Below are 14,046 nucleotides of genomic sequence, written 5' to 3' on the forward strand. Positions count from 1 at the left end.
TGTCAAGTCACCCTGAGTTTCACCCTCATTTTCCTGACAGGACCCCAAACCTGTCCCTGAGATAAAATTATAGGAGTAAGGCTCGTTTTACTGGGAAAATCTGCTTCATTAAAACCTAAACCCACCCATTCCTTTTAACAGGGAATTATTTCATTTCAGAAATAAAAACAGTGAGAGAATTCCCTCCCAGCAGAGCAGCAGGGGCAGCCAGGATTCACTGCCCAGCTCCTGCAGCAGCCACAACAAGCACAGGGGGTTACAAAGGTCAGAAACCTCAAAACCCAGCACTGAGGAACAAACAGCTGCAGCTGCACAAGTGTCTGCCCCAAGGCCCTGTCTGGGATGGTTTTTAAGGCCCCCAAGCCATTCTGGGGCTCTATCCCGAATTTCAGCAGTTTGGGGAAGCACTTCTGTTCTGCCTGTCTTCCTCAAAGTGAGGAAAAGGTGATTCCCCTAAGAGCTGCTCAAATGGGAGATATTTTTAGAAGGAGTTTTTGATCTAGCACTGGATAAAAGAGGGTTTAGACTTGCAGGGGCTTAACTGCCCCCAGGACACAGAATGTGCCGAAATCAGAGGAAATCCTGTGCTGAATCCAGCAGCTTAAAGCTCAGGCGCTGCTTTTCCTAAAGCAGGAAGAGTCAGAAACCTGGTTTGGTTCCCATTTATTCCCATTAGTTCTTCTCCCAGGTGAGAAGCCACAGGACAAGAGGAAACAGCCTCGGGTTGTGCCAGGGGAGGGTCAGGTTGGATTTTAGGGAAAATTCCTCCAGGGAAAGGGCAGGTCAGGAGAGGGGTGGGGTCACCATCCCTGGAGGTGTTTAAAGGTGTGGATGTGGGTCTGGAGTACAGGGTTAGTCTGGAGTACAGGGGTTAGTCTGGAGTACAGGGTTAGTCTGGAGAACAGGGGTTAGTCTGGAGTACAGGGGTTAGTCTAAAGGACAGGAGTTAGCCTGCAGAACAAGGATTAGACAGGGACACAGGGACAGGGACACAGGGACAGGGACACAGGGACAGGGACACAGGGACAGGGACAGGGACAGGGACAGGGACAGGGACAGGAGCCATCACCACACAAATCCCTGCCAGCTGCAGGGCAGGACACACTGCCAGCCCCTGGACCCTGCCATCCCTCTTTTCTCCACAGCAAACACAAGAACAAAAAAATTCCTGCAGCAGCCCTGGGCTCTGGCTGCTTGTTTTAGGGGTTTTATGTCTTGCTCTGACTTGGGTTTTGCTGGCTGTTTATTCCAAAATCACCTTGGGAAATGAGGAAATGAGGCTGCTGCCCGTCAGTGCCAGAGATAAATTGCAGTGCAGGTGTCTGTGGTGGCTGCAGCAGGATGGGCAGTCAGGGAGTGCCACAGAATGGAGCCACGGGCAGCTGGTTTATCAGGCACTGAGTCAGGCTCAGCTCAGGGAAAAGCTCGACTGGCCCAGGTGCACAAACAGCACCAGGGAGGAAAGGAGACCTCAGCAATCTCACCTTTCTGTGGGACAGCTGAGAGGAAATACACCTGAGGGGGAAGGGAATGCTTCACAGCAGTGGGAATGAAGTAACAGATGATGGTTTAAATCTCAGATTGTGCCAGTGATGATGAAAAATCTTCCAGAAAGGGGAGGGAATTAGAAAATAAAACCTGCTGCTGGGGAAGCTGTGAATTTCCCAGGCTGTGATGGGAAGGGCCAGGCAGGGATTTAGGACAAAAGATTTACTGGTGGAAGCTGCAGAATGGCAATTTCATTGTCGTGAAAAACAAACCACACAACTGAGGGATTCGTTTTCTTATGAAATACTCACAAATGTGCATTAAAATCTCCCTGTTTGATGGCAAAAGTACAAAGAGCAGGGCCTGGGGTGTCCAGAGAGACAAGAGGCATCGTTGAGCTGCAGATCTGTGATTTATTGTGATCATCTGCTGCTGTTCATGCAGTGCTTACACACACCCAGAGAAACTGCAGCAGGGAAGGGCAGAAAACAAGTTTTGACTGGTGACATTTAAGGTGACACTATCCATCACTGGCAAACTTTGACAACTCTGCCTAATTTTTGCTGAGAATGATAAAACACTCCAACGAAGAAGAAAATAACAGGGACTCTCAGGCAGGGCTATTTTTCTTCTTGATTTTCTTTCTATTTGAAAGGAAAATCCTGTAAAATCTGAGGTGGTTTTAATCAAATACAGACAAAGGAAATTGAAGTTTTCACAAACCAGCCTGTATTTTCAATTGGCTGTTGTTACTTTCACTTAAAAACTTTGTGGTTTCAATTGTTTTGTTTCCTAACAAAAGTCCAAAACATTCCAAGCGAGGCTGACAAGTGTGAGCGCAGTCCTTTAGTAAATCTCTGAAAAAACTGAAATAGAATAAAACCTCCAACCAGCTCCAGACTCAGAGCACTTCCCTGGAGGTGTGGATCTGGCAGCATGGGGTGAATTTTTATTTCTTACTCAGGAAAATTAACAAAGGCAGCGAGGCTCCAGCGCTGCAGAGGGACAGATCTTAAATCTTGGTGAGATCTAAGGGAATCCCTGGTGAGATCTCAGGGTCTGGTGCCCCCTCCCAGCTTTTCCTGGGGTCCCCTGCTCAGTCTCTGCCTCTGCTCAGCCTGGCCCTGCCTTGGCTGATGTGAGCCAAGCCCAGAGTGGGTTTTGGAGCCCACAGAGCATCTCTGGGCAGATTTGCAGAATTAAAGAGGTGTGGACAGATGCAAATAGCATTATTGCTGCACCAGTGCCTCGGTGATCCCTCTCAGGAGCTCAATTACCTCTGCAAATGGAGCCCTGCCTGCTGGGATTGTGCTGGCAGAGCTGGGATGGAGCAGAAGCAGCAGGATGTGCCCAAAGGAGCTCCAGCAAAGCGAGAGGGGATCTGAACAAGGGCAGCAGGGCCAGGGCACAGGGAATGGCTCCCACCAGGGCTGGGTGGGGTTTTGGGAAGGAATTCCCCCTGTGAGGTGGGCAGGGCTGGACTGGAATTGCCAGAGCGGCTGTGGCTGTCCCTGTGTCCCTGGCAGTGCCCAAGCCAGGCTGCATGGGGTTTGGAGTCACCTGGGACAGTCCCTGCCATGGCTGGGGTGGCTCTGGATGGGTTTTGGGGTCCCTCCCACCCCAGTCCATTCCCTGACCCCTGAAATCCTGCAGCACCCCAGTGCTCACAGCCCTGGGCCTGCAGGAAAGCTCAGCCTCTGCTCCCATCCCTCCCAGCCCTAAAGGAGAGACCCAGAGCCCCCAGCTGCCCCAGCCCTGCAGCATCTGCAGGACCACTTGGGATTTCACTGAAGCCCTGCTGAGCCCTCCTGATCTCAGTAATTTCCTGGGCACACAGAGCCAGCCCAGCCCCGTGTTTGAGCTCCTGCACTGACATTTGGCCCATTATTAACAGGATTTGTCCCTCACATTTCCAGTCTGCACTCCAAGTTTCTGCAGAGCTCGGCTGCAGCCCCTCCTGCCCCTGGAATTTTTTTGGCAATGCAGCCAAAAATTTTCAATTCTCTTTATCTGTCACCATCTGATGACAAATGTCACATTTTCCCTTGGAAGGAACAGAAGTAAATACTCAGGGAATATGGAGACCTTGGATTGCATTTTACACCTCAGGAAAGGGAAACTTTAATCAGCTCTGTCCCAAACTAAAGGAATTTCCCTGGCACTGTGGAGCAGTGAGCTCCCAAAATCAGGATTCAGAGAAATCCTGGTGGAGGGACCTGCTCAGGAGCTCAGCCCTCAGAAAGGCTGCACAGGCTGCACAGGAGATCCAGGCACTACCTGGCTTTTCTCTGCATCATAATTGCATTTCTTGCCTCTCTAGATATTAATTACTACATATGGAGCTTCCAGTGCATCTTCAGTCCTGTACAGATGTGGGATGTGGAATACTCTGTTACAAATACTCCATTACAGCTCACTCCCTTTTCTTCCAGTCACTCCTTCAGCTTCTTTGAAACTGATTCCAAGTTTAACTTTCCCAGAGTCTGAAGCTTTCAAAAAGCCAATTCTTAAAAAGCTAATTAGTTCCCCATAGGCTTTTTTTTTTTTTTTTTTTTTTTTTTGACTCAGTAAATATTTCTGAGATTGCTTTTTGTATAATCAGTGTTAGCAACTCATTAAAATGCACAGTATGTGGATCATTTGGAATGTGACATGGCTCAGCATGGACACTCAAGCTGCTTAAAAGGACAGAAAAGAAGAAGATGAGGATAAAATGAAAGCAAAAACCCAGCATTTCCTTGAAGCTGACACCACAGTTAAGGATTTAAGACAGGGCAGGGAGCCTTCAGCCCTGCTATTAGGAGAAAAGTCTAATTGCTCAATGCACTGCCTGCCCTCTCCAGCCTGTGTTCTCCAAAAAGATTCCTTTTACAGAGAGTTAAGATGCCAAAAAAAAAAAAAAAAAAAAAAAAAGAAAAAAAAAGAGGATTGTCTGAGCAGGTAATTGTGTAAGGTTTTCACTCCAAGTAACATGAGGATTCTTCTTGAATTAATAATGAATGAAGTAATTTAAAAGGCCTTTAGTGTGTGCAGCCAGAAATAAATAATGCCTTAATCTGGGACATTTTATTTTCCATTAAAACAAACACTTTTTAAAGAGTGGGCATTACTGAGCAGCTCAGTTGCTCTCGTGCCAGATGCCAGAATCAGATGGACAATAATGCTCAGGACTTTTTCCTCATATTTCAAGCATGTTCTTGATGGCTGTGGAGAACAGGGAGGTTGGAAATTTTACTTTGGGTCACAAGGAGGAATTCCAGCTGCAGGAATGCCAAGGTGCTGCTGCCTGAATCCCAAAATTCCAATTGCAGGAATGTCAGGGTGCTGCTGCCTGAATCCCAAAATTCCAATTGCAAGAATGCCAGGGTGCTTAAATTCAGTCTGGGGTCGTTTTCGTGGGGAGGGGTCTTAAAAGGAGGAAGTAAGGCGAGTCTTCCTCACCTTGAACTGTGGACCTTTTCTATCCCTGACAATACAAATGGTTTCTGGGGACAGTCTGATTTTCCACAGAATGGGTTTCTGGTTGCATTGTCTGTGCTCCTTTGGGTCACTCACTAGTTTTGTCTTTTCCCAAACATGAAATGACAGACAGTTATTGAAGTTTCAGATAATTACCCCAAGCCCGGTTTTCCTTCTAACTTCTCAGTTTTAATTATTTTCAGCAAGGTCTGTCAATCCATTTGCTTTTTAATTACTTCTGGTAAATAACTAACTTTTAACTAAAATCCTGGTTTCTCTAAGGTTAGTGTTTCACCCCCAGAACTCCTTGCAGGAGTGAGCAGGATCCTCCCAGCCCCACTGCAATCCCTGCAAAGGCTCTGATGACATTCCTCCTGCTCCCTTTCATGAATGGTAATAGGGAACACTTGATTAGAAGCCTTTCATCATTTTAGGACTAGGGGCTTTAGCTTTCTGACCTACTTTTCTTGCCAATGAAATTCCATTTTTAGCTTCAACTCAAGGTCTGAATGTTACCCAAATTCAGACCATCTGTTTTAGCTGCCTACAGGCTGAGAAGTTGATCCAAGCCAGGAGAGAGAAATGGAACCAGTGTGTGAATATATTGAGTATTCTCCACCCTTTGCATATTAAATAACCTATTTAATTTGTTCCTGAGGCCACACAAACATTCCTGTTTCCTTGGGCAGGGCCTGCTGCTGCTGTAAGGGATATTCCTGCCACCAGTTGCTCTCAGGTCACCTTTTCTGTACAGCTGGAGGAAGGAGCAGCCTGCAATGACTCCAACACCTCATCCCTTGATCTGGCTTTGGTCTGGCTGCCCTGGGAAATCCAGCAGGAGTAACTCTCCTCTCTTCCTAATTCTCACCATTCTGTTCTCAACAGAACTTGCTTCTCCTCAGAGGACAATTCTGAATCATCTCTGTCCTTTTATCACAGGAAACTCAGTAAGAAATACAAATTTACAAAACAGAACAATATCAAAAAGGCAACTTTACCTGGAAAATCCCTGCTAAGCAACTGCTGACCACGGCTTTAGTAAAAATGAAAGTGAATCCAAGTGCTGAAGATAAGCTGCTGCTGCTGCTAGGGCTGATAGGCATCTCCAGCCCTCATCCCTCACAGCTCGGCTGAGGATGGAATTGCAGGAGAATTTCTAGAGCATCCATGAAAACATTAGCAAATGAATTATGCCAGAGAAAAAGAAAACAGTAGTGTGAAACTGTGCCAGATCTGGCAGTTGAATACCCAGCTGGGGAGCTGCCCAGCTCCAAACAAGGCAGAAAATAAGTATATTTAATGTAAAAGAATCCTAGCATGAAATAGGCTCTGCACTTCCCTGGCCACGGCTGATTTACTGCTCAGGGCTGGCGTTTGACAGCCTGGGGCAGATTCTCCTGCCTCTGGGTAGAGCCCAGCCCAGCTGGGAGCCCCTGAAGCACAGCTGGACACCCCTGGGGATGCTGCAGGTCAGATCACAGGGCTCAGAACGTCCCTGCTCACTGCAGGCTGTCAATAAATGGCTTTTTATGGGCCCTCCAACCCAAGGCACTGGGTGGCAGAGCAGCACAGGTGAGATCTGGGGGCTGTTCCAGCAGGGTGGGTGAGGAATGAGGAACTAAACCCCAAACCAAAATGCAGGCAGCCCAGCCCCTGGCAGAGCTGCTCACTCCCTGCTCTCCCATCAGGGCAGAGCCCAGGCAGGGATCAGCAGAGCTCACATCACTGCAATCACACCGTCATTCTTTCATGGGGGCCCAAAGCAGCACCAGCAGGGGGACAGGACACGGGGGACAGGAGCTGTCAGGAGGGACAGGAGCGGTGCAATATTCACAGTCTGGCAATGCCACTGAACCCTGCAGCTGGATTTTAGCACTTTCCTCCCTCTGTGTGAATCACAGCCTTGTGAGTGAGTGACTTGGAGCATAAAGAAGGATCTGCACCCGGAAAGCGACATGCTAATTCCATGCTTTGTTCCAGCTCCTGTGCAAAAGCCTTTCAAAATCTATTGTACAGCACATAATGATATTATTCCGTCCCTATTGTCCTAAAAGCAGAGAGCAAAATCTCCTTTTGCCTCTCCTGTGCAAAGGTTAGAGAGATAAAGAGCTCCCAAAGAGCTGCTAACGCTGAGAGAGGCACAAACACTGACTGGGCAGGGCACTGATTGTGCTCCGGCTCCGGCAGCCACAGCAGCTTCCCTGGGGCTGACACACACCGGGGCTGGCAGCTCTGGGAGCCACAGCAGAGCCTGGCCTGGGGATGGATGGATGGATGGATGGATGGATGGATGGATGGATGGATGGATGGATGGATGGATGATGGATGGATGGATGATGGATGGATGATGGATGGATGGATGGATGATGGATGGATGGATGGATGGATGGATGGATGGATGGATGGATGGATGGATGATGGATGGATGGATGGATGATGGATGGATGGATGATGGATGGATGATGGATGGATGGATGGATGATGGATGGATGGATGGATGGATGGATGGATGGATGGATGGATGATGGATGGATGGATGGATGGATGGATGGATGGATGGATGATGGATGGATGGATGATGGATGATGGATGGATGGATGGATGGATGGATGGATGGATGGATGGATGGATGATGGATGATGGATGGATGGATGGATGGATGGATGGATGGATGGATGATGGATGGATGGATGGATGATGGATGGATGGATGATGGATGGATGATGGATGGATGGATGATGGATGATGGATGGATGATGGATGATGGATGATGGATGATGGATGCATGGATGGATGGATGGATGGATGGATGATGGATGGATGGATGGATGATGGATGGATGGATGATGGATGGATGGATGGATGATAGATGGATGATAGATGGATGATAGATGGATGGATGGATGGATGATGGATGGATGGATGATGGATGGATGATGGATGGATGGATGGATGGATGGATGGATGGATGGATGATGGATGGATGGATGATGGATGGATGGATGGATGGATGGATGGATGGATGGATGGATGAGCCCCTGTCCTCTGTGCTGGCCCTGGCACCTCCCCAGAGCTCAAGGGACCCCAGGGTCACTGCACACCCCTGGGCAGGGCTGCAGGGCTGCAGGTGATGCTCTGCTGCTGGGATGGAAGGTGCTGTCCCCCCACCCTGCTCCTGGGGACCCAGAGCTGCTGGAACGAGCCCAGAGGAGGCTGCTGCAGTTGATCCATCCCATGGAGATGGGCTGAGAGTGCTCAGCTGGAGGAGAGGAGGCTCCAGGGACACCTGAGAGCCCTCCCCTGCCTAGAGACACCCAGGAACTCAACAGCTCCGTGCATTTACACCAGCAGCCCTCGCAGCCCTGTGCCTCAGGATGAAAAGCTGGCACAATGAAAAGGCTGCTGGGAAGAGCAAAGCTCAGCACGGAGCTGTCACCCTGCCTGCTGCTGTCCCTGTGCCCTCAGATCCTGCAGCTTTTCCTGCAGCTGCTTTTCCAGGGCTGTGCATGTGCAGACATCCTCAGACACTGCCAGGGCTATTTTTAGATGAGTCATTTGATGAGATCCTTGGCACCTTATTTATTGCTGTCTGCAGCTGGGGACCTGAGCAGTGCCCAGACTCCTCTGTGGCTACAACCAGGGACCTCTCTGTGATCACCCTTCTCTGCTGGCAGGGAGAAAAACAACAGCACATTATGCTGTCAAGACTAATTGCTGTTAATTAGGGTGAGTGACACACGACCCCTTTTCCAGCCAAAGAGCACAGAAGTCACAGGAAAAATAAAAAATAGAAAATAAAAAGTTGAAGTTCTGCATGCAGTGTTTTCCAGTCTAAAGAGTGACCACTTAAATGTCACTTTCTGAGTGTTTTTTTTTTCCCTGGTTTGCCTGTTTAGGGATTTAGCTGAAGTTTGTGTTGGGGAGCTGAGGTGCAGAAAGTTGCAGTGATTTCCTGGAGGTCACAATGAATCCTATGGAACTCAGAGCTCAAACACCCCCTTAGACCATCTGAATGTTAATCACTACCCAACTCCTCTCTCTTCTCGCTGCTCTAATGAGATTATTGATGAATTGCTTAACATGCACTTTCTGCAGAAGTTTCTTAGATGACAAGTTGCCTTTTACTAAACAAATTAATGGGAAAGCTGAGTTCTCCCATTCCAGTCTGGGGAAAAGAAGTTTTGGGTTTGAAATGCCTAATTAGTACTAACTGAAATCCACTAGCTGAGTTTATTTGGCACTGAACCTGATATAAACACGCCACAGGGCCATCAGTACCTTGTGGTGGCACCAGCACAGAAATAGTTCTCTCCCAGTGAATATTGCAGGAGCTGGGGATGGCAGCAGAGGAGCAGAGCAATTCCAGCCCCATCCCAAAGTGCCAGGAGTGAGAGGGACAGGAGCCCAGCTGGGTTTGCTCTGACACACAGAGCTGAGATATTCCCAAAGCTCTGGGCTGGCAGAGATGTTCCCAGGGGAGGAGGGCAGGGATCCCCCAGGGGTCCTGCAGTGGCACCAAGTGACACCGAGCCAGTGTCACCAGGGCCAGCCCTGTCCCACTGCACAGCTCCTCACTGCAGCTCCCCCAGTGCTGAGAGTGAACTTCACCTCCCCACACAGCCCTTCCTGCTCCAAGGCTTTGATCTTCCCTCCTGGTGCTGCACAGCCCCTTCTCTGAAGCCCCAAGTAATGAGGTAACTCTCAGTCTGCGTGTAAGAACAAAACTCCCTGAGACAGACTCTGAGCCAGACACTCATTATCAGACTCTGCAAATGCACAGAAGGGCTTTTTCTCCATGCTCCAGGTCACTGAGATCATGTTTGAGGCATATGATTAATTTTCAGCCTTATTGTGTTAAGGGCCAGCAGCAGAAAAGTGAGATTTTTTTATTTTTTTTTTAGACCAGTGTTAAATGAGGTAGAAGAACTTGTCACTTAGCAAGAGCTTTGAGATGATCTTTGCATAAAGCAGCAGCTAAAAAGTTAATAGACATGAAGAGCAATCTATTGATTTGAGGTGTTTGAGGGGTTTTGATGTGGGTAAAGGCACATTGGCTAATGGTGCCTGAAGGTTGAACATGCAAGAGTCCTGCTCTTGTTCAGCCCCTCCTACCAACAAGCTCTTGCATGGGGACAAGAAATTCAGCTGATTAAAAAAAGGTGTTTTGGAATGTTTTTGGATGTAAATTATTCTTAGCTCAACTCTCTTCCCCTCAAGGCTGTTTGTTGGTCACAGACTGACATCAAATGTAAAAATAAAGCCTCAGTTGTAATAAATCATTTCCTTTTTCAACATTTGCTGCACCAAGCACCAGAACAACTCAAAGACAGCCACATAAATCCCTAAAACCATCTGGTAGCAACCAGGGGCTTCTTTAGATTTCTGTTTTCAGATTTTCTTCAGAGCAGGGGGCTCCAGCCCTCAGAGCGTCTCCACAGCCTCCTCTGCCCTTGCTCCATCAGCTCCACACGCTCTTTATGCAGCACAAATTACAGCACGAGATTCTTGGGTCCAACCCAACACAGAGCTTTGTGGGAATGTTTTTCAGCTGGTCTCATATCCCTGAGAATTCACCTTTTACTGAATGCAGATTTGAACAACCCCCAAATTTCTGGCTGTGCAGATGGCAGGGAAACTGCTGGGGTTTGAAATGGAGGAGGAAATCAGTCCTCATTTGCACCTGGATGGCAGGGAATGAAAATCCAGGAACCTGCCCCAGCAGGGCAGAGCTCAGAGCTCTGGGGTCACCTGCAGGGAGAGCTGGGAGCAGGAGGAGAGGGGTGGGAATTGGAACACCTGGGAAAGAGATGGGAATGGAAATATCCAGGAATGGGATGGGAATGGAAATACCCAGGAAAGGGATGGGAATGGAAACACCCAGGAAAGGGATGGGAATGGAAATATCCAGGAAAGGGATGGGAATGGAAACACCCAGGAATGAGATGGGAATGGAAACACCCAGCAGGGCCTGAGCAGCACAGAGCTCCTGCCTCGCCTGGGCCAGCGAGGCTGCCAGGCAGGGCAAGGTGGCCGTGGCCAGTTTGGGGTCCCCGTGGCCAGTTTGGGGTGGCCATGCCCAGTTTGGGGTGGCCATGCCCAGTTTGGGGTGGCCGTGGCCAGTTTGGGGTGGCCGTCCCCAACTCAGCGTGGCCATGCCCAGTTTGGGGTGGCCATGCCCAGCCCAGGGTGGCCATGCCCAGTTTGGAGTGGCCGTGCCCAGCCCGGGTCCCCATGCCCAGCCCGGGGTGGCAATGCCCAGTTTGGGGTCCCCGTGCCCAGCCCAGGTCCCTGTGCCCAGCCCGGGGTGGCACCACGAGCCGTCCCCGGCAGTGCCACCGCGCTGTCGGTGCCAGGTGCTGGCAGCTGTGTCTGAAGGAGGGCTGTGTGTGTCTGTGCCCAGGTACGGGGACATGGTGCCCAAGACCATCGCAGGGAAGATCTTCGGCTCCATCTGCTCCCTCAGCGGGGTGCTGGTGATCGCGCTGCCCGTGCCCGTCATCGTCTCCAACTTCAGCCGCATCTACCACCAGAACCAGCGCGCCGACAAGCGCCGGGCTCAGAAGGTGAGAGACCCTGTCCTGCCGTCCCCTCCTGTCCCCTTCGTCACCTCCTGTCCTCTGCCATCCCCTCCTGTCCCCTCCTGTCCCCTCCTGTCACCTCCAGTCCCCTCCTGTCCCCTCCATCCCCTCCTGTCCCTCCTGTCCCTCCTGCCCCCTGCCGTCCCCTCCTGTCCCCTCCTGTCCCCTCCGTCCCCTCCTGTCCCCTCCTGTCCCTCCTGTTCTCTCCTGTCCCTCCTGTCCCCTCCTGTCCCCTGTTGTTCCCTCCTGTCCCTCCTGTCTCTCTTGTCCCCTCCTGTCCCCTGCTGTTCCCTCCTGTCCCTCCTGTCCCCTCCTGTCCCCTGCTGTTCCCTCCTGTCCCTCCTGTCCCCTGCTGTTCCCTCCTGCCCCCTGCCATCCCTTCCTATCCCCTCCTGTCCCTTCCTGTCCCCTGCTGTCCCCTCCTGCCCCTCCTGGGCCAGGGGACACTGGGGCACTGCCACCCTCACACTTGTGCAGCCACACTCACACAATCCCCCCTGAACCATCCCCACACCAAAACGTGCCAGTGCCCCAGGGAAGGGACACAGGACAGGCAGAACCCCCAGCACCAAAAAAGCACAAACAGCTCCAAGGAGGAGCCCAAACTCACACCTGCCAAGGCACAGGTGGGACCCCACTGCCCCAGAGGGGAGGGCTGCACTGCTGTCCCCCAAAACAAAACACACACCCCAAAACAGAACCAAGTATGGCACAGGAGTGCCTGCCTGGCTTTTCTCCAGGACTTGTGGTCTGGAAAACCATTGTTGCCAAATTTCAGCTGCAGAACCCCCACCACGTGTTATAATGCTCTGATGGCATCCAGCACTGAGCCACATTTCACACCAGGCTCGTGTGGAAACCTCACAAAGCCTGGATGGATTCCTGGACAAAATTTTCCTTTTGTATGTCATAAAATTACACCCAGATAATAATCTGTCTAACACATTTCTAGCACAAGGAAAATAAACTCATAACATCCCACAAAATTTCAGCCCTAGTTGACCCAAAGTCCGACCAGGATAATTTATACATCCCACCTGGGAAACAGAAGTGTGCTCCATCAAAGCTGCACCCCCAAAGTCCTCACTCCTGCACACTCTGTGCTGCTGTATTTTTGGTGTTATTACTCACCTTTCCCCCATACTCTGAAATAAATGTATGGCTGTGTGCACAGGAACCCTTCAGTCATCCCCAGGAGCTGTTTGTCCTTTGGCTCCTCGTTGTCTCTGCCGTTTCTAACACACCCATCCAGCAGCAGGCACTTAGCAGCACACAGACCCCTCCAAGCTATGCTGCAACACTGTCAATACACAAAAGCCCCTGGAAACGTGAAGGGATTGCTGGATATTCCAAATTCTGAGCAGTTTTTGCCAGTGGAAGCTCACTGAGTCACTAGGAGAGCACAACAGATTTACTGTATCTCTATTTCAATCTGCTAAATTACACCACAGCCAGAATCAGGTTTTGACAGCAACTGCAAACCAAAGGCCTGAGGTTCTTGTTCTCCCTGTGGAACATTGTCTGCCAGAAATTCAAGACTCAGGGGGCCTGATGGAGAACAGGAGTAGAAAAAAGTGTTATTTCTGCTCCAGGCAAGCATCTGGGCTGTGCCTCCTTCTCACATCTCAGGGAGCTGACAGCAGAGAGCTCAGATACAAGACCCACAAAACCACAACATTTGGCAGTCAAAACACAAGAGGGGAGCAGCAGGGATGGTGCAGGAATCAGCTGCAGCCCCAGGCAGTACTGCTGGGTTCTACAAACCAGGGGAGGTGTTTGTTCCATCAGGGGCACAGCACAGCAGGTAAAAGAGGGCAAAGGTGAGGCAAAGCCCTCTGTTCATGGCCTGCTCTGCAGCAGCTGGCAGAGGGATCACAGCATCATTCAGTGACTGCCACTGCAGGTGAGCTGCCCTGAGGATTTGGGATCTCACCTGGGACAGGAACAGGTGAGGTGTCCAAGCTGGGCGAGGACAGGGGTGCTCAGGAGAGGCTCTTGGGGACAGTGTCCCAGTGTCCAGCCCATTTCAGGAGCTGAGGGCTTTGAGAGGAAGGACTTGTTCAGCACCAGAACAGAGACAGAAGCTGCTGCACAGCCCAGCCCGAGCACAAAGCAAAGGGCCAGGCAAGACTTGGGCCATGATAACAAATATGGGCCAATAATAACCCTGGGTCACCTCCAGAGAGACCCCAGAACTGACTGCAGCTCTGTCCTGGACAGGGCAGCAACCCAAGGTTTCTCCCTCTGATCCAGCTTCTCCTTTCCTTCACTGTGATCCACCTGGAGACAGGGAACAGTCCCACATCTTTGATGCCAATGTGATTGATTGCAGCTTTTATAAAGGCTTGCTGTATTGACACACACAGTGTATAATTTCCCCCCATTTGAATTTCTAATTCCCTTGATATTGGTGGAATTTCTCAGTTAAGAAACTTTTCTCAAGTCATAAGTGTGAGTAATTTTCACATGATCAGCACTGCATGAATACTAAAAAGCAGGGAAGAGAGAGAAGCACATTAGT

At 50.2% G+C, this 14,046-nt stretch overlaps 1 protein-coding gene across 1 annotated transcript in view; it reads left to right on the plus strand.

The window, feature by feature from the left end:
* Window positions 1-14,046, plus strand: part of KCND3 (potassium voltage-gated channel subfamily D member 3) — a 101,744-nt gene that overhangs the window by 68,113 nt on the left and 19,585 nt on the right. Inside the window, exon 3 of the mRNA XM_056511631.1 lies at window positions 11,348-11,510. Within this exon, the coding sequence (XP_056367606.1) occupies window positions 11,348-11,510 (163 nt within the window). The remainder of the gene's footprint in view (window positions 1-11,347; window positions 11,511-14,046) is intronic.

The sequence above is a fragment of the Oenanthe melanoleuca genome, chromosome 26, assembly GCF_029582105.1.
Source record: "Oenanthe melanoleuca isolate GR-GAL-2019-014 chromosome 26, OMel1.0, whole genome shotgun sequence".
Classification (NCBI taxonomy): Eukaryota; Metazoa; Chordata; class Aves; order Passeriformes; family Muscicapidae; genus Oenanthe; species Oenanthe melanoleuca.